At 47.2% G+C, this 23,890-nt stretch overlaps 1 protein-coding gene across 1 annotated transcript in view; it reads right to left on the minus strand.

The window, feature by feature from the left end:
- The window catches only part of LOC148507797 (vasoactive intestinal polypeptide receptor-like), a gene marked incomplete at its 3' end in the record, with an annotated part of 261,940 nt that overhangs the window by 79,032 nt on the left and 159,018 nt on the right, over positions 1 to 23,890 (minus strand). The window contains exon 3 of the mRNA XM_088445578.1: positions 2,939 to 3,046. Coding sequence (XP_088301704.1) covers positions 2,939 to 3,046 — 108 coding nt within the window. The remainder of the gene's footprint in view (positions 1 to 2,938; positions 3,047 to 23,890) is intronic.

Genomic DNA, 23,890 nt, shown 5'->3' on the forward strand with positions numbered 1-23,890 from the left:
ACAGACTAGAGGAGTAGCCCCCACAGACCCACACAGTAGCTGGCTGCCCCCACAGACCCACAAAGTAGCTGGCTGCCCCAACAGACTAGCTGAGTAGCCCCCACAGACCCACATAGTAGCTGGCTGCCTCCACAGACTAGCGGAGTAGCCCCCACAGACCCACACGGTAGCTGGCTGCCCCCTCAGACTAGCGGAGTAGCCCCCACAGACCCACACAGTAGCCTGCTGCCCCCACAGACTAGCGAAGTAGCCCCCAACAGACCCACAAGGTAGCTGGCTGCCCCCACAGACTAGCGGAGTAGCCCCAACAGACCCACATAGTAGCTGGCTGCCCCCACAGACTAGCGGAGTAGCCCCAACAGACCCACATAGTAGCTGGCTGCCCCCACAGATAAGCGGAGTAACCCCAACAGACCCACATAGTAGCTGGCTGCCCCCACAGACTAGCGAAGTAGGCCCCACAGACCCACACAGTAGCTGGCTGCCCCCACAGACCCACAAAGTAGCTGGCTGCCCCCACAGACTAGCGGAGTAGCCCCCACAGACCCACACAGTAGCTGGCTGCCCCCACAGACTAGCGGAGTAGCCCCCACAGACCCACACAGGAGCTGGCTGCCCCCACAGACAAGCGGAGTAGCCCCCACAGACCCACACAGTAGCTGGCTGCCTCCACAGACTAGCGAAGTAGCCCCCACACACCCACACAGTAGCTGGCTGACCCACAGACTAGCGAAGTAGCCCCCACACACCCACACAGTAGCTGGCTGCCCCCACAGACTAGCGAAGTAGCCTCCACAGACCCACAGAGTAGCTGGCTGCACCCACAGACTAGCGAAGTAGCCCCCACACACCCACACAGTAGCTGGCTGCCCCCACAGACTAGCGGAGAAGCCCCCACAGACCCACACAGTAGCTGGCTGCCCCCACAGACAAGCGGAGTAGCCCCCACAGACCCACACAGTAGCTGGCTGCCCCCACAGACAAGCGGAGTAGCCCCCACAGACCCACACAGGAGCTGGCTGCCGTCACAGACTAGCGGAGTAGCCCCCACAGACCCACACAGTAGCCTGCTGCCCCCACAGACTAGCGAAGTAGCCCCCAACAGACCCACAAGGTAGCTGGCTGCCCCCACAGACTAGCGGAGTAGCCCCAACAGACCCACATAGTAGCTGGCTGCCCCCACAGACTAGCGGAGTAGCCCCAACAGACCCACATAGTAGCTGGCTGCCCCCACAGACAAGCGGAGTAACCCCAACAGACCCACATAGTAGCTGGCTGCCCCCACAGACTAGCGAAGTAGGCCCCACAGACCCACACAGTAGCTGGCTGCCCCCACAGACCCACAAAGTAGCTGGCTGCCCCCACAGACTAGCGGAGTAGCCCCCACAGACCCACACAGTAGCTGGCTGCCCCCACAGACTAGCGGAGTAGCCCCCACAGACCCACACAGGAGCTGGCTGCCCCCACAGACAAGCGGAGTAGCCCCCACAGACCCACACAGTAGCTGGCTGCCTCCACAGACTAGCGAAGTAGCCCCCACACACCCACACAGTAGCTGGCTGCACCCACAGACTAGCGAAGTAGCCCCCACACACCCACACAGTAGCTGGCTGACCCACAGACTAGCGAAGTAGCCCCCACACACCCACACAGTAGCTGGCTGCCCCCACAGACTAGCGAAGTAGCCTCCACAGACCCACAGAGTAGCTGGCTGCACCCACAGACTAGCGAAGTAGCCCCCACACACCCACACAGTAGCTGGCTGCCCCCACAGACTAGCAGAGAAGCCCCCAGAGACCCACACAGTAGCTGGCTGCCCCCACAGACAAGCGGAGTAGCCCCCACAGACCCACACAGTAGCTGGCTGCCCCCACAGACAAGCGGAGTAGCCCCCACAGACCCACACAGGAGCTGGCTGCCGTCACAGACTAGCGGAGTAGCCCCCACAGACCCACATAGTAGCTGGCTGCCCCCACAGACTAGCGGAGTAGCCCCCACACACCCACACAGTAGCTGGCTGCCCCCACAGACGAGCGGAGTAGCCCCCACAGACCCACACAGTAGCTGGCTGCCCCCACAGACAAGCGGAGTAGCCCCCACAGACTAGCGGAGTAGCCCCCACAGACCCACACAGGAGCTGGCTGCCGTCACAGACTAGCGGAGTAGCCCCCACAGACCCACACAGACTAGCGAGTGCTCCTGATGCTCAGCTGCACTGATCTCTGGCAGGACCTCTAGCAGTTGGATGTCTCTATGCACCTCAGATACAGTGGAGTACTAGCAGCTGGGCGCCACCACAGATTGGTGAGTTGGCCGTGGTATACCAGCATACAGATGTGTCCACATACATCTTCTGTGCACGACAAGTCATGTTACCATAACGCGTGAGCTTCGTGCAGGGAAAAAGTCACACAAAAAGACTCTTGGTGCAACCGAATCGCGCTACGGCATGGCACGACTAGAAGGGTTGTTAAACGCGCAAGGAGGCTAGATGTATGTGCAATGCATAGGGTTCTGACAGGACCAGGGGCAGCTGGGAAGGCCAGGGGACTATCCCGCTGGAATCGGGACAGTTGGGAGGACTGTGCTTCCATGGGCTGGCACCCCTGTTCGACAACACTGATCGAACAGCCCTAGAGCCGTCCCTGCCGGGAAGCGGTAGAAATGTAAAGCTGAGAGACAATCACTCTCAGTAGAGGCCATTATGTAAATGAAACCAGCGCAATTCTGCACAGGGAACACTGAGTGACTGTAGAAGAGGCGGGAAAAACGTCAGACCAGTCTCATATTACAGAGATACGCTGTAATGTCAGCGCTCACCGGGCGCATCTTTCTCCTGCAGGGGAGGATCTGGTTAGTAACCGCATTATGGGTGATCCACTGGCTTCCATTTGTGCAACCGCAAACTAGAACAATGACACGTATGTATCAATCTCACCTTGTGTATTGGAGAATAGACCGAAGTAATCCGGACAGGTAATAAAGACGACTTCTCCTTCCTGTGCAGACGGCCAGCACGTTATGTTATCCCACATTCGTGTACATGCTGCAAGATAAGCAGAAAATAATGCATTTATTCAGATATGAAATGGCCAACACTAGACTGAATATCATGGGTATGAGGTCGCTCATCTGGAGACTTGATATCCTGAAAATACTGAAAACCAGAAAATACAAGTAAATAATTGCAATTTTTTTTTTTTGTAGTAATATGTTACATATAGACCTGGATAAGTAGATGCAATCACAGCAAGGAACACAGGGTCTGATTCAGACCCGTTCGCGAGCGCTGAGCGCTCGCAAGCGAGTCGATGGTGGTCCAGTGCGCATGCGCGAGACCCGGATAGCGACGGGCAAACCGTCGCTCCGGGTCTCGTACCAAAGGGGGCGTGCTGTCGATGTTCAGTGACAGCACGCCCCCTTTGGTGGGCGGGGCGGGGGCGTGGCTGCCCAGACAGAGGCGTTCCCATGGGAACGCCTACCGTCTGGGGCCGGCCCCACTGACATCACAAGTGATGTCAGTGGGAGTGCTTTCGGCTCTGTTTGAGCCGAAAGCCATCCAGGGCTAGCGGCAACGAGACCCTACCACAAGGGTCTCGTCGCAAGCCCGATGGTCTTGACCATCGCGACCATCTTCCTGGCCGCTCACTATAGCTGTGGGTGGTCACCCGCAGCTATACAAGTGGCCAGGAGGCCGCTCTAAAAATGAAGGACGGCCCTGATTCAGAGCGAGCACACTGTCAGAGCGTCCGGCTCTGAATCAGGGCCACAGTTAACTAATTTAATAATGTAATGTGGGGAATTGTCAGGGCAGCACCGGGAAGTAATCAGCATCACCAACAATCACCTAGCTGGTGTGCAAGCCTCCAGAGTCACAGAAATGAGGTGTTCTGCAAGGCCATGGTCCTTCTCATGAGACCACGCCCCTTTTTTCGGGTGCATACATGTGAGTGCGTACTCAGGCTTCCATATTTTGGGAGTCCCCCTCTGAATGAGGCTCTATGTTTTACAGGGGTCTTAATGCTGAATAAATAAAAGCACCTTAGACGTAATCTATTCGGACACAGGACCTCATTCAGAGGTGGTCGCAAGAAGCGATCGCTCTCTCTGAATGAGAGCGGGCGCTTCATTTTTGAAGTGCGGCCTCCTTGTCGTTAGTTAAGCTGTGGGTTACCACCCAGAGCTTAGCTAGCGACGAAGGTGAAGGTCGCGATGGTGATTACCATCGCGTCCATCAGGGCTTGCAACCAGACCCTAAGGTTGGGTCTGAGCACTCGCAAGCCCCAGGGAGCTTCCTGCTCTGATGGAGCAGGAAGCTCCCCACTGACATCACTGATGTCAGTGCGGCCGCCCACAAAATGGTAGGAACGCCTCCGTTTTGGAAACCACCCCCCCTCGGCACACCTACAAAAAGGGGCGAGCTGTCGATCAACATCATTTGGTAGCGAGCTCTGGAGCGAGAGAGTTTCTCTCTCGCTCCGGGGCTTGCGCGCGCGCAGTGCGGCTGCAGTGCGTGCACAGGGCTACCCATCGACCCGGTTGCGAGCACATCGGTGCTTGCGACCGAGTCTGAATGACCACCACAGTCTGAGCATTCTGCAGAGCGGAGGAAGCTGTTTTGTGACTGAGATATTTCTGATAATGCCACCAAACGCATTCAAAAGGCGCTCGTTACATCCCTGAGGCTCTGTCTAATGCATCGTGTGTATTTTCCCACCCTGACCTTTGTGTGCAGATAATGATTTCTATGGCAGAATCCACCCTCTGTATGTCACGTCTCACACAGTCCTAATAATATGTCAGCCTGGAAAAGTTTGCAGAGATAAAAATTGAATTTCTAAAAAACTAGCCAATTATAAAGTCAGGGAAAGGCTAAATAGTGCTGCGGAAGGAACATAATGATGAACAAAAGAAATAAATCTACATGAATGTGAGTTATGCAATGCAACGATAAGATCACTGGGCCTGATTCAGACCCACTCGCGAGCGGCTGTCCGCTCGCAAGTGGGTCGATGTTATGGACTGAGCATGCGCACGATGGAGGGAGCTCCGTCGTGCGCATGCGCCAGACGCGACGAGCGAAGGAAAGTCCTTCGCTCGTTGTGTCCGATCAAAGGGGGCGTGCTGTCAATGTTGATTGACAGCACGCCCCCTTTGGTGGGCGTGCCGGGGGCGTGCCTCCCTGCCGGGGGCGTTCCCACGGGAACGCCTCCCATCAGAAGCCGGCCCACTGACATCACTAGTGATGTCAGTGGGAGTGATTTTGGCTCTGATAGAGCCAAAATCACTCCGGAGCTTGCGGTTGAAAACCTCAACCGCAGGCTCCGGCTCGCAATTTTGATGGTCGCGATGGTCACGACCATCGCGGCCATCACAATGCACGCTCGTATAGCCTGTGGGTGGTGACCCACAGCTATATGAACGTCCAGGAGGACGCTCCATGAAAATGGAGCCCGGCCCTCATTCAGAGCGTGCGCTCTGCTCAGAGCGTACGGCTCTGAATGAGGGCCTCTGTTCCGTCTCTTCCACAGACCACGAATCACAAATTACTCTGCTGCCTCAGAGCAGTGAGCTGCGTTTTTACATTGTGAAGAGTTTGTAGATACGGCTAGACAGGGAGCGCAATTTACAGGGCGTTTCCATAAAGGTGATGGAAAATGTATTTATTGTCAACACTGGGGTCTCGATCCAATTATGAGAGAGAGAGAGAGAGAGAGAGAGAGAGAGAGAGAGAGAAAGAGAGAGAGAGAGAGACTGAGGACCTCATTCAGAGTCGGTCGTAAGCGGCCGCTCGGTCGTACACCTAACGACCGAGAAACTGAAAAAGGAAGCAATCGCACGGCCGGTCAGTCGCAACCAAAGTGACGCCCATACGTGAACAATGCACCTCCTCTAGCTAACGAGTGATAGCAGCTAGCGATCGAGTCGATCGTTGTCAGTCGTTATCAGTCGCTGTATGTTCATTTTCTTCTGATGGTTGCGGCCGCTTGTGTTGTGTTGATGCCCACAAAAATAAAATAAAAAAACGCAAAGAATAAGCCATCCCCATAAAACGTATTTATTATTATTATTCGCTAATGCAAACGCAGCTGAATCAATTACAAGCCAATTAGCAGTGTTATTAGCTTCATCAATCGATTATTAGCTGCTTGCATTGTGTGGCTCAAAATAGAAACATCAATCCTAACATCAGTCACATTCGATAGTATCGATTGTACTCTGGGGCTTGCGGGAGCTCCTACCCTACCCCTGTACGATCAGCCAGGCCTCTAACCTGCTCGCAGAGTGACGTTTTACTACTTCCGGCCTTCTATGTCGGTCGTAGCAGGTAATTTATGTACGCCCCTAAAACGCCCTCAAAACGCTGAGGCACGCCTGCGTTTTCAGGCCACCACCCCCGTCAACACCCACAAACGGCCTTTCATGTCAATCGACTCCCGGAAGCCACTTCCTGCTCGTAAGCCGTACGATCGACAGCATTTTGGATCGCAAAGCCTCGTACGCACATGCGCACAACTAACCGTGTGCATGCGTGGTTTGGAAACATCGGATGCGTATGACCTAGTGGCCGCTTACGGCCGACTCTGAATGAGGTCCTGAACCTCTATTAAAGTTTCCGAATGGTCTGGAAAACGTAATCTCATCTCTTTCAGTTTTCTTCCAAATAAGCTACAATAACATGGACGTGAAGAGCGTGGTCCTACATTTTAGATGTTCTACCTGGCGGAGAAAGTCATTTAGAAAACAAACAAGACATCTGCTCTCCCGTAGTCGGGGAGAAGATTGGCAGGGACCATTTACAGTTTTACACCCCCAAACAAACTACCCAAACTTGGAATTGTACAAGTCTTCAATAAATACCCATCAGTATCATTTTGGAGAGTTGTGAATCCCTGAAGATTGTTGCAATTTGCCTCATCCACAATTCCTGACATTTTGCTTTCGCGAATCGGGACACTAGCAGAAAATGACAAGTCAGTCCCAACGGGGTCTTGGTTGGAGATGTACCAAGCCTGGGGGACAAATGTAATAGGGTGAGGGTTTAGAAAATGTGAGAGTTTTCTCAAACTTTTTAAACTCAACTAATGTAATAGAGTCCGAGAATAGAGCAATAGAGCAAACTCGCCTGTTTTTCAGATGTTTTCCCATTTTGAAGATAAAACTCGACCAATGTCAGAGCTTATTGCTAATTCTTCCATTTTCTATACTCTCACCCTATTACATTTGGTCCTTGGAGAGAGACAAAGTGTAGAAGTTGAACATACAGTGGCAACCAATCAGCTTCTGTCATCTATCTAGCACAGTGTATGAAATGCCAGCTAGAAGCTGATTGGATGCTGTGGGCAACTTCACAACTTTATCTCTCTCCCAGGCTTGATACATCTTCACATTATCTAACGTCCAAGGGGGGGGGGGCGAATCAATTATTTTTCATGTCGCTGTACTTAATGGGCACACAATGCTGCAATTTAATTGTTTGTGGTGCACATTAATTATTGCACTCTTCGTGGGCAATTAGACTTGGTTTAGCTGCGTAAATGGCTAAACCTGTCTAAAGTCCATTTTAGGGCACCCAAACCCCTGTTTGGGTGCCCAAAACCAGGATTTATCGCACATTTCTGCTCGTATCCTCCGGAGGGGTTGAACCCTCTCAGAGCAACAATTGAATTGCTCCGTTGGGTGCCCGGCACTACCAGCCACCGGCGAGACAGTAGAATCGTCTTTTAAGACTCTAGTCCATCACAACCCCTTCCTTTTCCTGAAATCTCCTTTGTGGCAGTGAGCAGGACATATTGTGCTTCCAAAGGTAGTTCTATAGAACCGGGACGATACCTATCTGAACCCGGACAGTAGGGAGGCATACCTCAGCAATATCTAAGCATTGGAAGTGGTTTAGCACACGTTTTAGACAGAGGAAACATCTGTCGTTTCTGTGGGTGTGAAGGGTTTTTATAGCCAATGTACCACAAAATAATTTCCCTTATAAGGAGGAATCTAGTGGATCGTTACTTGTTCAGCTCTGAAAAGTGTGGTCCAGGGTTTTGCTTCTCACATATTTGTCCACTTGGCGCAGTGACAGACATTTGAGTTATAATTGTCTTGTGCTAGGAGGGTCAGCTGGACAGGTCATGGCCCTAAGCTATATTTGCCATCGTTTGGGCATCTAGCCGATCCACATCCAGGTTTAGTGATGATAACCAGATACTGTACAAGAGGAAATATCCTTCTGCAATGTCACAGTTTCTCTGTGGGAAAAAAAAAAAGTGGAAGTCAAATGACCAAAACTGCAGAGCTAGTTACGGCATACGGAAAATCTCTATTTATTTTATGCTCGAAGGGCCGATGGCCAGATGGACCGGTCTGGCGTCAAACCCTGGCCAAGCAGCTCCGCCTCTCAGCGCTCTGCTCGGCCGGGGATTCTGTGCCACATATATAATATATATATTAGGGGTGTGCACCGGACACTTTTCGTGTTTTGTGTTTTGGTTTTGGATCTGGATCTTTCTTCGTGTTTTGGATCTGGATTGGTTTTGCCAAAACCACCCTTCCGTGTTTTGGGTTCTGGGTTTTGTGTTTTGGATCTGGATTTTTTCTTAAAAAATAAAAAAAAACCGCTAAAATCACATAAATGGGCCTTTTTTTGTTCCTACGCTATTAATAACCCCAATAACATTAATTTCCACTCATTTCCACTCTATTCTGAACACCTCACACCTCACAATATTGTTTTTAGGCCAAAAGGTTGTACCGAGGAAGCTGGATGACTATGCTAAGCGACACAAGGGGGCGGCACAAACACGTGGCCCATCTAGGAGTGGCACTGCAGTGGCAGACAGGAAGCCAATCAGCGTTATGGTGCCCATTTGCATGTAGCACGAACCCGGGAGATCCGTGCTACATGCATCTGTGTGATTGGCACAGAGCAATGACAGGTCCGTGAGACCCGTCTGTGCTGCTGTGGTAAAAAAAAAAAAAAAAACCTGTGTAAAAAAAGAAAAAAATGGCGTGCACCCCCCCAAAAAAAAGCAACCAGCCCCGGGCATTAGTAACCCAGTGCTGGGTGTGCTTAAATACAGGGGACAAACGACGTAGGGGTCCCCTGTACTTAAGCACAACCAGCACCGGGCTAGTCAGAACCAGCGCTGGTTGCCAAAATACGGGGGACAAACGACGTAGGGGTCCCCTGTATTCTGCGCAACCAGCTCTGGGCTCTGATCCGGTCCTGGTTCTGGAAATATAGGGGACAAAAAATGAGTAGGGTTCCCCTGTATGTTCCAGAACCAGCACTGGACTTTTTCTAGCGGGGGGCTGATGCCACAGCCAGGGGAGCCCTTTCACCGGGCCCCCCAGCCGCAGCATCAACCCTGACCGCTAGTCAGCCCAGGCCGGGGATCCCTGGAGAGCTGGGGACCCCCCCAATAAAGGGGTCACCCTCTCCAGGGCACCCCAGGCCCAGGCTGATAGCCCGGGGCTATCCCCGCCACCCCTGGTGGCGGTGGGTGGCGGGTTGATTGTGTGGTGTGGTGTAAATAAAGAATATCAAACATTGTCTTTACAAGTAGAACTGCAAGTCCCAGCTAGCCTGCCCCGCATGCTGGTACTTGGAGAACCACAAGTACCAGCATGCAGGGCATTAAGGGCCCACTAGTACCTGTAGTTCACCTGTAAAAAAAATGTTTAAAAAAACACAGGACACACACACCGTGACAGTATAAGTTTATTAAACATACATACACACACACACATGTACACATACTCACCTATGTAACCTGTAGCATCGGTCCACTTGTCCGGTAAAGTATCCCTAGGGGACCTGTGAAAAAAAACATACTCACCATCTCCTATGCGAGGTTCTGTCCTCTTCGTTCCAAAGTAGGCATCCCCGGACTTGGCAAAAAAAAAAAAACGAAAACGCGATCCACGAACTTAGTACCGTTCTATAGAACGGTACTTCCCGAATGAGAGCTTAGCGGCGGGGTATCACCATGGAAACCCCGCTGCTAAGCGTTCATTGGCTGAGAGAGGCCATCTCCCGTCTCTCAGCCAATGAACGGCTCCCTCCATTGTAGTCAATGGTGGGAACCGCAGGGTAAACTTTAATAACCTTGTGGCTCCCAGCATTGACTACAATGGAGGGAGCCGTTCATTGGCTGAGAGAGACGGGAGATGGCCTCTCTCAGCCAATGAACGCTTAGCAGCGGGGTTTCCATGGTGATACCCCGCCGCTAAGCTCTCATTCGGGAAGTACCGTTCTATAGAACGGTACTAAGTTCGTGGATCGCGTTTTCGTTTTTTTTTTTTTGCCAAGTCCGGGGATGCCTACTTTGGAACGAAGAGGACAGAACCTCGCATAGGAGATGGTGAGTATGTTTTTTTTCACAGGTCCCCTATGGATACTTTACCGGACAAGTGGACCGATGCTACAGGGTTACATAGGTGAGTATGTGTACATGTGTGTGTGTGTGTGTGTGTGTATGTATGTTTAATAAACTTATACTGTCACGGTGTGTGTGTCCTGTGTTTTTTTTAAACATTTTTTTACAGGTGAACTACAGGTACTAGTGGGCCCTTAATGCCCTGCATGCTGGTACTTGTGGTTCTCCAAGTACCAGCATGCGGGGCAGGCTTGCTGGGACTTGCAGTTCTACTTGTAAAGACAATGTTTGATATTCTTTATTTACACCACACCACACAATCAACCCGCCACCCACCGCCACCAGGGGTGGCGGGGATAGCCCCGGGCTATCAGCCTGGGCCTGGGGTGCCCTGGAGAGGGTGACCCCTTTATTGGGGGGGTCCCCAGCTCTCCAGGGATCCCCGGCCTGGGCTGACTAGCGGTCAGGGCTGATGCTGCGGCTGGGGGGCCCGGTGAAAGGGCTCCCCTGGCTGTGGCATCAGCCCCCCGCTAGAAAAAGTCCAGTGCTGGTTCTGGAACATACAGGGGAACCCTACTCATTTTTTTCCCCTGTATTTCCAGAACCAGGACCGGATCAGAGCCCAGAGCTGGTTGCGCAGAATACGGGGGACCCCTACGTCGTTTGTCCCCCGTATTTTGGCAACCAGCTCTGGTTCTGACTAGCCCGGTGCTGGTTGTGTTTAAGTACAGGGGACCCCTATGTCGTTTGTCCCCTGTATTTAAGCACACCCAGCACTGGGTCACTAATGCCCGGGGCTGGTTGCTCTTTTTTTGGGGGGGAGGACGCCATTTTTTTCTCTTTTTACACAGGTTTTTTTTTTTTTATTTACCACAGCAGCACAGACGGGTCTCACGGACCCGTTAGTGCTCTGTGTCAATGACACAGATGCAAGTAGCACGGATCTCCTGGTCCGTGCGTGCATCTGTGTCATTGAAATACACAGCAGCACAGACGGGTCTCACTGACCCATCTGTGCTCTGTGTCACTGTCAATCACACAGATGCATGTAGCACGGATCTCACGAGTCCGTGCTACATGCAAATGAGCACCATAATGCTGATTGGCTGAGAGCCGTGACAGACGGCTCTGTCAGCCAATCAGCACTTTGCCCATTAAAGGCAAAGGCATTTTTTTTTAAATGGCCGCTCGAGGCAAAACCTCGAGATCCGACAGCAGATCTCGAGGTTTTGCCTCGGGAGAGGGATCCGGGGCAGACAGGGAGATCCGAGCTTGGGCTCGGATCGCCCCGGATCCCCGAAGTTCGGGTGGGTTCGGTTCTCAGGGAACCGAACCCGCTCATCCCTAATATATATATATATATATATATATATATCATAATTATTGCATATAATTTGCATAAAAATAACTATATATAAAAAACTGATTACAAACAATCTCCTGAATTAATAATTTTGATAACATCACCATAACTATAAACAACACCAGCACCACTATCATCACTGTCAACACCACCACCAACACACCATCATTTAAAACACCACCATCAACACAACCATCATCGCATCCACCAACACCATCCTTATGGCCACCTCCACCATCAACACCACCATTATTGCTGCCATCAAAACCACCATCATCGCCTCCACAACACCATCCTCATGGCCACCTCCACCATCAACATCACCATCATTGCCACCATTAACACCACCATTATCGCCTCCACCAACACCATCCTCATAGCCACCTCCACCATCATTGCCTCCACAAACACCACCATCATCACCTCCACCAACACCATCCTCATGGCCACCTCCACCATCAACGACACCATCATTGCCGCCATCAACAATTCCATCACCACCAGAACCATCTCCACCAATTCCACCACCTTAACCATCATCATTGCCACAACCACCAAAACCACTGCCATTATCAACAACCCCACTACCATAACCATCACCAAAATAAACATCACCTTCACCAAAAATATCTGCAGATGGGACACCTTCCTTCAGATTTACATTGTTGGTAGTTCATTCTGAATTGAGACCTCAAGTAAGTGACCTCTACTGAACTTATACACAGAGGGGCAACCTATTAAAGTAAGAGGTTGTCAAGAATTGGACAACCCCTTTTAAAATGTCTCAGAAACAAAGCATCCTCCAGAATGAGGTACATTCTACAATGAGAAGGCATTTTAGCACAGGAGGAGCCGCAGGTCAGTAGCACTGTCATATTAGAAAATATTATTTCACAGAAAGACTTGTAGACGCCTCAGAAAACTATTGTACATGTTTATGGAGAAAAAAAATAACAACGGTAAAGGACAGTCGTCTCCTGAGAATAAGCCATTAACGCGAGAGATTATACAGAGCTATATGTCTTGTTCTGCTGTCACCAATCTATGATTGTAAAGTAGATATTTTTCAAACTTCCTGTACTCGTTCTAATAATTACTCGTATATCCTGTATGTTTCACCTCATACCACCATCTTTACTGCAATTGTCAGCGTGCCTCATATAAGCTTCTATTACATTACTGCTCCAGTGCACGCACCAATTAGGACTTATTCCTCTGTGTATTTATACATCGGACTCACAATGAATCTCTCATTTTTCAATACAAGTTTTTGCTTCATTCTAAACTGTGAAATACAGAGAATCCCATTTATCAGAGCTGTTTATTTTCAATAGCTGGGATGTCTGATAGAGAGTCAGACATTAAAAAAACAAAACCACACAAACATGTTTAAAAAATAAAAACTTATCTCTTTAAAATGCAAACTGGGCTCATCCTATAGTCTACATTCTCATGGAAGGTAAACAAACAGGCAATGTGTGAAAACACGTCCTGTGGACTGCACATGGATGTAATGGACCGGCAGACAGGATTATTATTCCTGGTACAGATATTTTTCTGCCACATATTTGCTCATTAAATAATTGGCCTCTTTTAAACACAAGTCATCTGTATCAAGAAAATGACGGTAATTACTACGGATGAACGAAACAAAGTACTCTGGGATTGTAACATATTTTATACAGTATGTCACTGGAAGGGGTGCACTCTAGACTATTATAGATTCCCAAAATATCTGAACCATAGTCAATATTTGATTGAAAAATCTAAGTTCAATGTCAAAAATACTGAAGTCCATTACCTGATAGAGCAGCGCGCTGTGCTTCAGTTAAAAAGACATTAAACTGTACAATATATGCGTTCAAACAAGTTTAAGCTTTAATGGCTACATATTATAGTGACTTTAAACAAAAACTATTAATTAGAGCAAGCATTACTGTGTTTGAAGTTGAAAGTTTCAGTTCAGTATTCACATGATAAAAACAGTACAAAATGCAGTTTGATGGTCGATCCTGGTGTCCTGGCTATAACTTAATCTATTTGTAGTTCGAAAGGCCGGCTGTGTTTTACTGGTGTGAACTGGGAAATACCAAAGCGTGGAGGTTCTACTGCCAAAAAATAATAACTGGACAGATAGAAGAATAAAAATGACGAGGGAGGCTAACCTACGCGTTTCATCCTTAGGCTTTGTCAGGGATATTGCCTCCAGTACCTGACACTGTTTTTATGTAGTCCTAAACAATAATAAATCAAACCCCACTTTGTGAATTTGCAAAAAATAGATGAAGTTACAGATGAACAGCTGGACTGGCTGGAAGTAATGATAGACATTGTTTGTATCAGTCAGCCTGCCGCGAGGATGTTAGAATGCCGGGATTGCAGAATCTCCTTTCTCCAGTAACGTTTATAAGCTTTAATTGCTGTTTATGTATGATTATTTATACCGCTTCTTAAAAAATAATGTTAAATGCTACACACGAATGGCCTCCTCTGGTGCTCTTTCTTTTTTTAGGAGGCTTGAAGGTTGCAATATCAAGATCATAAGAAGGCATACATGGTGGATTTGATTAATACACCATGGCTGTTCACTTTTGTTGTTAATTCCCAATCCTTGATCATCATGAGATGCTATGTAATGAGAAAGTATGGGAAATAACAGAGGTGTTTGGAGACTGTAGATGTGTGTTGTGCCAAAGCTCACTGGAAGTGACATCACTGACACTGGTGGGCTGGGCGGGGACAGAGCTCAGAACAACTGTCATTACATTCCAGTGTGATTACATCATTTTTAGAACTCTTCAGCTTTAGATAGATAGATAGATATGAGATAGATACATATAAGATAGATAGATATGAGATAATTAGATAGATAGATAGATATGAGATAGATAGATAGATAGATAGATATGAGATAGATAGATAGATAGATAGATAGATAGATATGAGATATATATATATATATATATATATATATATATATATATATATAAGAAAAATAGATATGAGATAGATAGATAGATAGATAGATAGATAGATAGATAGATAGATAGATAGATAGATATGAGATAGATAGATATGAGATAGATAGATAGATAGATAGATAGATAGATAGGCAGATATATATGAGATAGATACATATAAGATAGATAGATATGAAATAGATAGATAGATAGATAGATAGATAGACAGATATTAGATAGATACATATAAGATAGATAGATATGAGATAGATAGATAGATAGATAGATAGATAGATAGATAGATAGATAGATATGGATAGATAGATATATATATATATATATATAGATAGATAGATAGATAGATAGATAGATAGATAGATAGATATGAGATAGATAGATAGACAGATAGATAGATATGAGATAGATATGAGATAGATACATATAAGATAGATAGATATGAGATAGATAGATAGATATGGATAGATAGATATATAGATAGATAGATAGATATGAGATAGATAGATAGACAGATAGATATGAGATAGATAGATAGATAGATAGATAGATAGATAGATAGATAGATAGATAGATATGAGATAGATACATATAACATATAGTTAGATATTAGATAGAAAGATAGATAGATAGATAAATGGATACATAGATGAGATATATAGACAGATAGATAGATATATATGAGATAGATAGATAGATATGAGAAAGATAGACAGATAGATAGATAGATAGATAGATAGATAGATAGACAGACATATATGATATAGATTGATAGATAGATATATAGATAGACATGAAATAGATAGATAGATAGATATGAGATATATATAGATAGACAGATAGATAGATATGAGATAGATAGATAGATATAGATAGACAGATAGATAGATAAATATGAGAAAGATAGGTAGTTATGAGATAGATAGATAGATAGATAGATAGATAGATATAGATAGACAGACAGATAAATGTGAGATAGATAGATAGTTATGAGATAGATGGATAGATAGATAGATAGATAGATACATATGAGATAGATTGATAGAATGATAGATAGATACATATGAGATAGATAGACAGACATGAAATAGATAGATAGATAGATAGATAGATCGATAGATAGATAGATAGATAGATAGATAGATAGATAGATAGATATGAGATAGATACATACATATGAGACAGATAGATAGATAGATAGATAGATAGACATGAAATAGATAGATAGATAGATAGATAGATAGATATGAGATAGATATATAGGAGATAGAGAAAGAGAGAGACAGAGAGAGAGAGATAAGAGATAGATATGAAATAGATATATATGAGATAGATAGATATGAGATACATATATAGATATTAGATAGATAGATAGATAGATAGATAGATAGATAGATAGATAGATAGATATGAGCTAGATATATAGATATGAGATAGATAGATAGATAGATAGATAGATAGATAGATAGATAGATAGATAGATAGATAGATAGACATTGTCCCTAATGGGTTTCTTCCTTTGAATTCTCTTTGAACCTGTAAAACCTTCAGTACAGTGCTGGATTGGAAATTCGCTCAGGGGACTGGATGGCAATTTAAAGAGTACAATTAAATAGAGGATGAGAAAACTGTAGCTATAATGCCTGACTCACACAGCTCTTACTGGATGCGCCTCCCCGGGGGATCTGGAATCCTAACACCACGGACATTAGTTTGTAGATAATTGCTCTGTGCAGAGCGACTTACAGAAGAGGAACTAAGCTAGCTTCACCTTATTTTGCATTTCATTAAACTTCTGTGGCTACAAGGTAATCAGCCAGGCACGTGTCACCTTACTGAACGTAGTCTGATCTATACTAAATATAATATCAGAAAAAGCTATAAACATAAACAATATAAGAGAAGAATTTATAACGTTATACACAGAACCAACTCGATGTGTCTCCTTGCATCTGCTGTAAAAAAAAATGTGTAACCTTGGCAGTATTACAAGACTAGGGGGTAAATTTACTAAGATTCGAGATAGGTCGAGATGACCATCTCGGGTGATTTATTAATCTTTTTCCTGCTTGCAAGTTTACAAAAGGCAAAGTCAGATGAGTTAGAGAGAGATTTCTTTCATCTCACTCGTAAAACTCGGGTGAGATAGCAATCTCGAATCAAATCACCATCGGGCCAAATCGGAAGTACTTTTCACCTAAAACAAACATCTCTCAAATTTACCAAGAATCGGGATGACAAGCTCGGGTGAGATAGGAGCAAACTCTTTGTCAAAATCACTTTTCAATCTCTCAACCCCCTGAGCTGCGAGATGGTCAGAAACATACACAAATCATTGTGATTTGTGTATGTTTATTTCTGTAAATGTTTAAAATAGGGTTAATTAAAAAAAAAAAATGATGTGAGGTCCCCCCCAAAAGACTAACCAGCCCCGGACTTGCCAACCAGTCCTGGTTCTTAAAATTACAGGGGAAAAAATGTGTAGGGTTCCACTGTAATGTAAGAACCAGCACCAGGCAGCAGGGACAAAGCTGGTTTTAAATATATCGGGAAAAAAATGGCGTGAGGTTCCCCGTTTATTTAAAATCAGCTCTGGACCCTTTCTAGCGGGGGACTGATGTCACAGCCAGGGGTGCCCTTTCACCGGGCCCCCCAGACGCAGCATCAGCCCTGACTGCTAGTCAACCCAGGCCAGGGATCCCTGAGGAGTTGGGGACCCCTCCAATAAAGGACACCCCTGGCCTAGGCTTATAGCCCGGGCTATCCCCGCCACCCCTGGGCGGTTGGTGGCGGGTTGATAGTGTGTAAGTAGTGTATAAAAACAGAATTAACAACATTGTCTTTACAGTAGAACTGCAGGTCCCAGCAAGCCTCCCCAGCATGCTGGTACTTGGAGAACCACAAGTACCAGCAAGCGGGGCATTAAGAGCCCGCTGGTACGTGTAGTTCACCTGTAATTAAATGTGTAAAAAAAGACACACACACCATGAAAATAAAGATTTATTACATCCATACTCACACATCGGAGAAATAGTTTAGCCGAAAACGGCTTTTCGCTCCATACGGCCCTAACCGGTTTTTTACAAGTACAACACAAGCAGCTTACACATATCTCACTGACATGTGCAGGCTGCTTGCTAGGGAGAGTTGTGCAGAGAGAAACCACTGCAATCTCGGCTGACATAACTCACTGGAGCTTGCTTACAAATCATCCGAGAATCTCGACCTACATCACCATCGGAAAACTTGTTTAGCCTCAAATCGCCTGTTGGTAAATTTTGAAAAAAAAAAAGAGGTTAAAACACCCGATTTCCGGCGACTTATACTATTTATGAATCACTTTGCAGATCGGGTCAATCCCGATTCTTAGTAAATTTACCCCTTGGTGTCTACCTGGTCCCCTACTACCTCCTCCATATGTATATCTGCATTTATAGCCAATGCCACAGGTGCATGTACACTGCCGAAGCCATGACAGCACAATATGACCATGAGAGTCACACGCTCATCAACCTCCTAATTGTACTATAAAGCTGGGGATTTAGGAGAGACCATAAGGCTGGGTAAGTGATTGGCGGGCAGGAGGAGGGCACCATTTTTAGAATTACGGGTCTAGTTATTAAAGGCACCTAAGACCTAAGCTCTTGTTTTCACAGGATATAGAGCTTCTGCCTATTTATCAAAGCCTCCTCCTGGTGGTGACTATCATCAACGGTAGCCTTCAGGGTGGCCTCCTGCAATAGATCATGGACCTCCAGTTCATCGTGTCTTCCAATGGCGAACGCCGTTTTGGGATGGCATTAAAATAAAGCTGGTGTATTACAATTAATTATAATGAGCTTTGCAGCCAACACCCCAACACCTTTAGCAATTACTGTAAGTGTGCACTATAAGCATCCAATAACAAAGCTATGATGTTTTGGGAGTAGAGTGCATTTTAAATGCATGTTGGAAATTAAACCCCTAGTCTGGGTCTGACTGCTCCGGTGGTGTAAAGGCTAAGCCTGTTACAGGTGTGCTTGGTGTGTCCTGATGTTTGTTAGCCTATGGCTGTGGAAGGGGTCTGTTTAAGGTGCCATGTTGGAGTTATAGGGCAGGGTGTCCTAGTGGGAGAGTCTATGTCTGCCGAGGATTTTCCCACCAACCCGCCCCTAGTTTTTGTTCATTTTGGTGTTGGCTTTATTCGTGGCGGGTAAGAACAGTAGCAGTGGCTGTCTGGCTTGTAGATCTTAAGGTGCTGTCATTGTCAACACACGAGTTGCACTGATTCTACCCTACTGGGGTCAACGGCACCACTGGTGATGATGGGCCTTTGTGTCATTGGGATGGGAATTGGATACCTTGAGTTGTGGTGAACGGCTGGCGGTTGACCCCCCCCCCCCCCCCCATCTAGGCCTAGATTGAGTTGATGAGAAGATGGCGATATTGCATAGTGGGGCCGTTCTTTCTTTACCTGTCTTCTTCTCCCTCTTACCATGTAAGTAATTACAAATAAAGCTGATCCTTTTCTCCCCATACATATGCCTCTATTTAATTATTCTATAAGTTAAGGTTATTGTCTTGTTCACTTGCACATAGGAGTGGTCTGCTGGCATCAGATGATTTGGCGTTTAGTGGTTTATGCCTTGCTAATCTGTTACAGGAATTGTATTAAGCATAGCTGCCTGGAAAGGGGGGCATGACCTCACTGAAGTGGGTGTAGCAAAACAAGAAGGTGTGTAGCCTCTTGGAAAATGCCAAGCCTGCGAGCTACGCCCCCAATTTTCGCCACACTGGGGGAATGCTCAAGGCTCCAGGAGCTGCTGGCCATGCACCCAGTCCCTCTCTCAACTGCACACATGCACATGCCATCTATTCACTGCTTACTATCCTAAGCAGAGCAGCGAGTGACAGGGGGCCTCCCAAACACCCCCCACACACAAACACCGTGGGTGGGATGGTGGGACAGTGCCCAAAAAGCGGGGCTGTCCCCCCAAAATTGGGATGGATGGAAGTTTGTATTAGGCCAGGCTGTGGCAGAAACACAAAACTCTGCGTTTAGCTTTACTAACATTATACTGCAAGATTAAGTCATAGGACAGGATGTATTAAGCATTGCATATTGCATGTGAGACATCCCACCACGTACTACATGCATAACAGTGTTTATTAGCACCGTAGGCTTGTCGTTTTGCCATTAAAACTGTAAAGGACAGCTCTTCATTGCGGTATGAAAACCATGGAGGAGCTCTGTACCATTGATGGTGGAGAACCAATGGATCTCTGTCACCAATGGCAAACCCATCTACCATCGGTGGCTAACCATCTACCATCGGTGGCTAACCATCTACCATCGGTGGATAACCAGCCATCATAGGTGTGGCTAACAATCTACCATAGGTGGCTAACCATCTACCATAGGTGGCTCACCAACTGCCATCGGTGGCTAACCATCTACCATCGGTGGATAACCATCTACCATAGGTGGCTAATCATCTACCATAGGTGGCTAATCATCTACCATAGGTGGCTAACCATCTACCATAGGTGGCTAACCATCTACCATAGGTGGCTAACCATCAATGGTTGAAGGCCAGTCCTACTCCCATCACAGGATCAGCCCCATAGAGACCAATAGTTTTATTGGTACTTTTACTTAAACAAATGTCTTTATGAGTTTTTTTACGTCAATAAACATTTTGAAGCTTGAGGGCAGATGCTATGAAACAATGATTCGAGCGGGGTGTACTAAAGTGAAAAATGCAGTAAACCCACCGAAAAAGCAGTTTTTGGGCGGTTTACCGCATTGTCAGATGTACTAAGCACCGGAATACGATGCCTTCCTGTGGGTGCTTCGTCCCTGTGGGTAATGCCATCTTCAGGTTGGCGTTACCCAATAGAAGCCTATGGGCTTCTTACCGAGACACCTCCCCTGGGAGGGATCCAATCGAAACCCTTCATTCCCCCCCCCCCGCAGCGAGCGTCCTCCTGCGCATGCTCAGAAGGGCGCCAGACGCACTTCTGGTTGTTAAACCCGGAAGTCCCTCTATCCTAGGGCATTGCAAAGAGCTGTCCTTTGCGATATAAATCGCATTTCTAAGTACATACCGTGGTAATCAACCACAGTATGTACCCGATGACAGGCGAGATGTACCGTATCGCAGATGTGACGCTTAGTACATCCCACCCTTACACAGCTTTCAGTGCAAACAAAACTGTTTCTAATCACTGTGAGGACAATTCTGAGAATATTGGGCCTGATTCAGACCCACTCGCGAGCGGCTGTCCGCTCGCAAGTGGGTCGATGTTCTGCACTGAGCATGCGCACGATGGAGGGAGCTCCGTCGTGCGCATGCGCCAGACGCGACGAGCGAAGGATTTTCCTTCGCTCGTAGTGTCTCTTCAAAGGGGGCGTGCTGTCGATGTTGACTGACAGCACGCCCCCTTTGGTGAGCATGCCTCCCTGACGGGGGCGTTCCCACGGGAACGCCTCCCATCAGAAGCCGGCCCACTGACATCACTAGTGATGTCAGTGGGAGTGATTTTGGCTCTGATAGAGCCAAAATCACTCCGAGCCTTGTGGTTGAAAAACTCAACCACAGGCTTTTGTACGCAGTTTCGATGGTCGCGATGGTCAAGACCATCGCGGCCATCAAACTGCACGCTCGTATAGCCTGTGGGTGGTGACCCACAGCTATACGAGCGTCCAGGAGGACGCTCCATTTTCATGGAGGGCGGCCCTCAATCAGAGCGTGCACTCTGCTCAGAGCGTACGGCTCTGAATGAGGGTCATAATTTGTATTTGTGATGCTCCCAATCAGTGAGAAACACCTTGTACACAAGGAGCAGCGTCACGATCCAGCGCTCAGGAGGATCAATACTACTACTTCCACCTGGAGTCTGCAGAAATGAGATGTGCGCTATGGAAAGTTTATCGCTATATAAGCAGCAATTAACCAATAAATGCTTCCGATCCGCCGAGCCAGCTGTCAGATCTCTTTCCTCAGAGCACGATATTGATTAGGTCACCTTAGGAAATGTGCAACGCCATCAGTCACTGGGCTAGAAATATCTTACTGATGGCTTCAGGCTGCACAAAGCCATCACCTGGCAGAACAGTCAGACAGCTCAGCAGCCCGGTTTCATACTAACCTAAGCACCACAATTAATCACTAGGAACCGTAAAATAAGGCAGAATGCTGAATGATTCCACTGTCTGGGTCTGGCGTAACCTATGGGACGCTACGGCTAATTTGATAACTAAATAAATACATTTCCGAGCGTGTTTCATTAGGTTTTGTGATAGACGTTTTGGAAAAGAGGCAAATAGAATCCAGTGCTGGTCACGCTGAGATGGACGGAATGTGTGACCACCTGATTACGTTAGTGCAAAAGCCGACGCATCTTGTGATTTTACACAGACGGCACATGCGTTGCAAACGCTGTCCACACATATAATGCACTGAGCGTCCGCAATGGCAAGGAACTGCGCACAAGTCAGATCTTAAACACATGGGGTCAAATAGGGGAGAATTAGTAAAAAAAATGCTAGTTTAGCGCATTTTTTACTCACTCGAAAATGTAATAGGGTGCAACTATAGTAACACTCGCATTTTTCCGGCTTTATTACTGTATAACTCACAATAAAGCATCTCGCATCCAGATGTTGTCCCATTATCAAGATAGAACTCGGGCAATGTAATACTGCCTGAGACCTGGCACACATTACTGCCTGAGACCTGGCACATATTACTGCCTGAGACCTGGCACACATTACTGCCTGAGACCTGGCACATATTACTGCCTGAGACCTGGCACACATTACTGCCTGAGACCTGGCACATATTACTGCCTGAGACCTGTCACATGTTACTGCCTGAGAACTCGCACATATTACTGCCTGAGACCTGGCACATATTACTGCCTGAGACCTGGCACATGTTACTGCCTCAGACCTGGCACATATTACTGCCTGAGACCTGGCACATATTACTGCCTGAGACCTGTCACATATTACTGCCTGAGACCTGGCACACATTACTGCCTGAGACCTGTCACATATTACTGCCTGAGACCTGTCACATATTACTGCCTGAGACCTGTCACATATTACTGCCTGAGACCTGGCACACATTACTGCCTGAGACCTGTCACATATTACTGCCTGAGACCTGGCACATATTACTGCCTGAGACATGTCACATATTACTGCCTGAGACCTGGCACATATTACTGCCTGAGACCTGTCACATATTACTGTCTGAGACCTGGCACATATTACTGCCTGAGACCTGGCACATATTACTGCCTGAGACCTGGCACACATTACTGCCTGAGACCTGTCACATATTACTGCCTGAGACCTGGCACATATTACTGTCTGAGACCTGGCACATGTTACTGCCTAAGACCTGGCACACATTACTGCCTGAGACCTGTCACATATTACTGCCTGAGACCTGGCACATATTACTGCCTGAGACCTGGCACATACAATAGACCAGCTTCAGGATAGCGAGTTTGTCCTGAGCAGGTCAGAGTAACACAGAAGCATGCACATATGAATGAGATATCTGCATGTTTCTGTGCAGGGGCGTTTTTAGAGAGGAGGGGTCCGTGTGCAATCCCCCATCACAGGCCCCCTCCTCTCACCACAGAGTCCAGCAGCCGACTGACGCGGCTGGCCGGCCACCGCAGAATCACTAGACTCTGGGCACTACAGTGTGTCTGGATTCCATTGTGCATGCGCAGATTGCCGGAGAAATGCCGCAGCTGCTATTTTCCCGGTAATTTCCTCACAGCGCATGCGCAAAATGCTGGAAGAATGGCCACGGCGGCCATTTTCCGGCATTTGAACAGAGCTGGGAGACCGACGCGGGACCTCGTTGAGGTAGGTATTACAAAGTATGGGTGCAGGGTGTGCGGTGCGAGGCCCCCCTGGAACCGGGTGACCCATATGCACCGCACTCCCTGCACCCATTATAGATACGGCCCTGTTTCTGTTTGTATATATAAAAAAAAAACATTTGTAATAAAAAACTTGCGTACACAAAAAAAATGTGAGAAGGTGCGAGTAGTATTTGAACTAAAACTTTCACCCTATGACATTTGGCCCATAGCCTTCCGTTAAAAGGGCGTATCTGGGCAACACGGGGGTAGGTACCGTGTGCGGTACTCTGGTGGGAGTGTCGCGGGCA

This window comes from Taudactylus pleione, unplaced genomic scaffold (assembly GCF_031769625.1).
Source record: "Taudactylus pleione unplaced genomic scaffold, aTauple2 ptg000383l, whole genome shotgun sequence".
Lineage (NCBI taxonomy): Eukaryota > Metazoa > Chordata > Amphibia > Anura > Myobatrachidae > Taudactylus > Taudactylus pleione.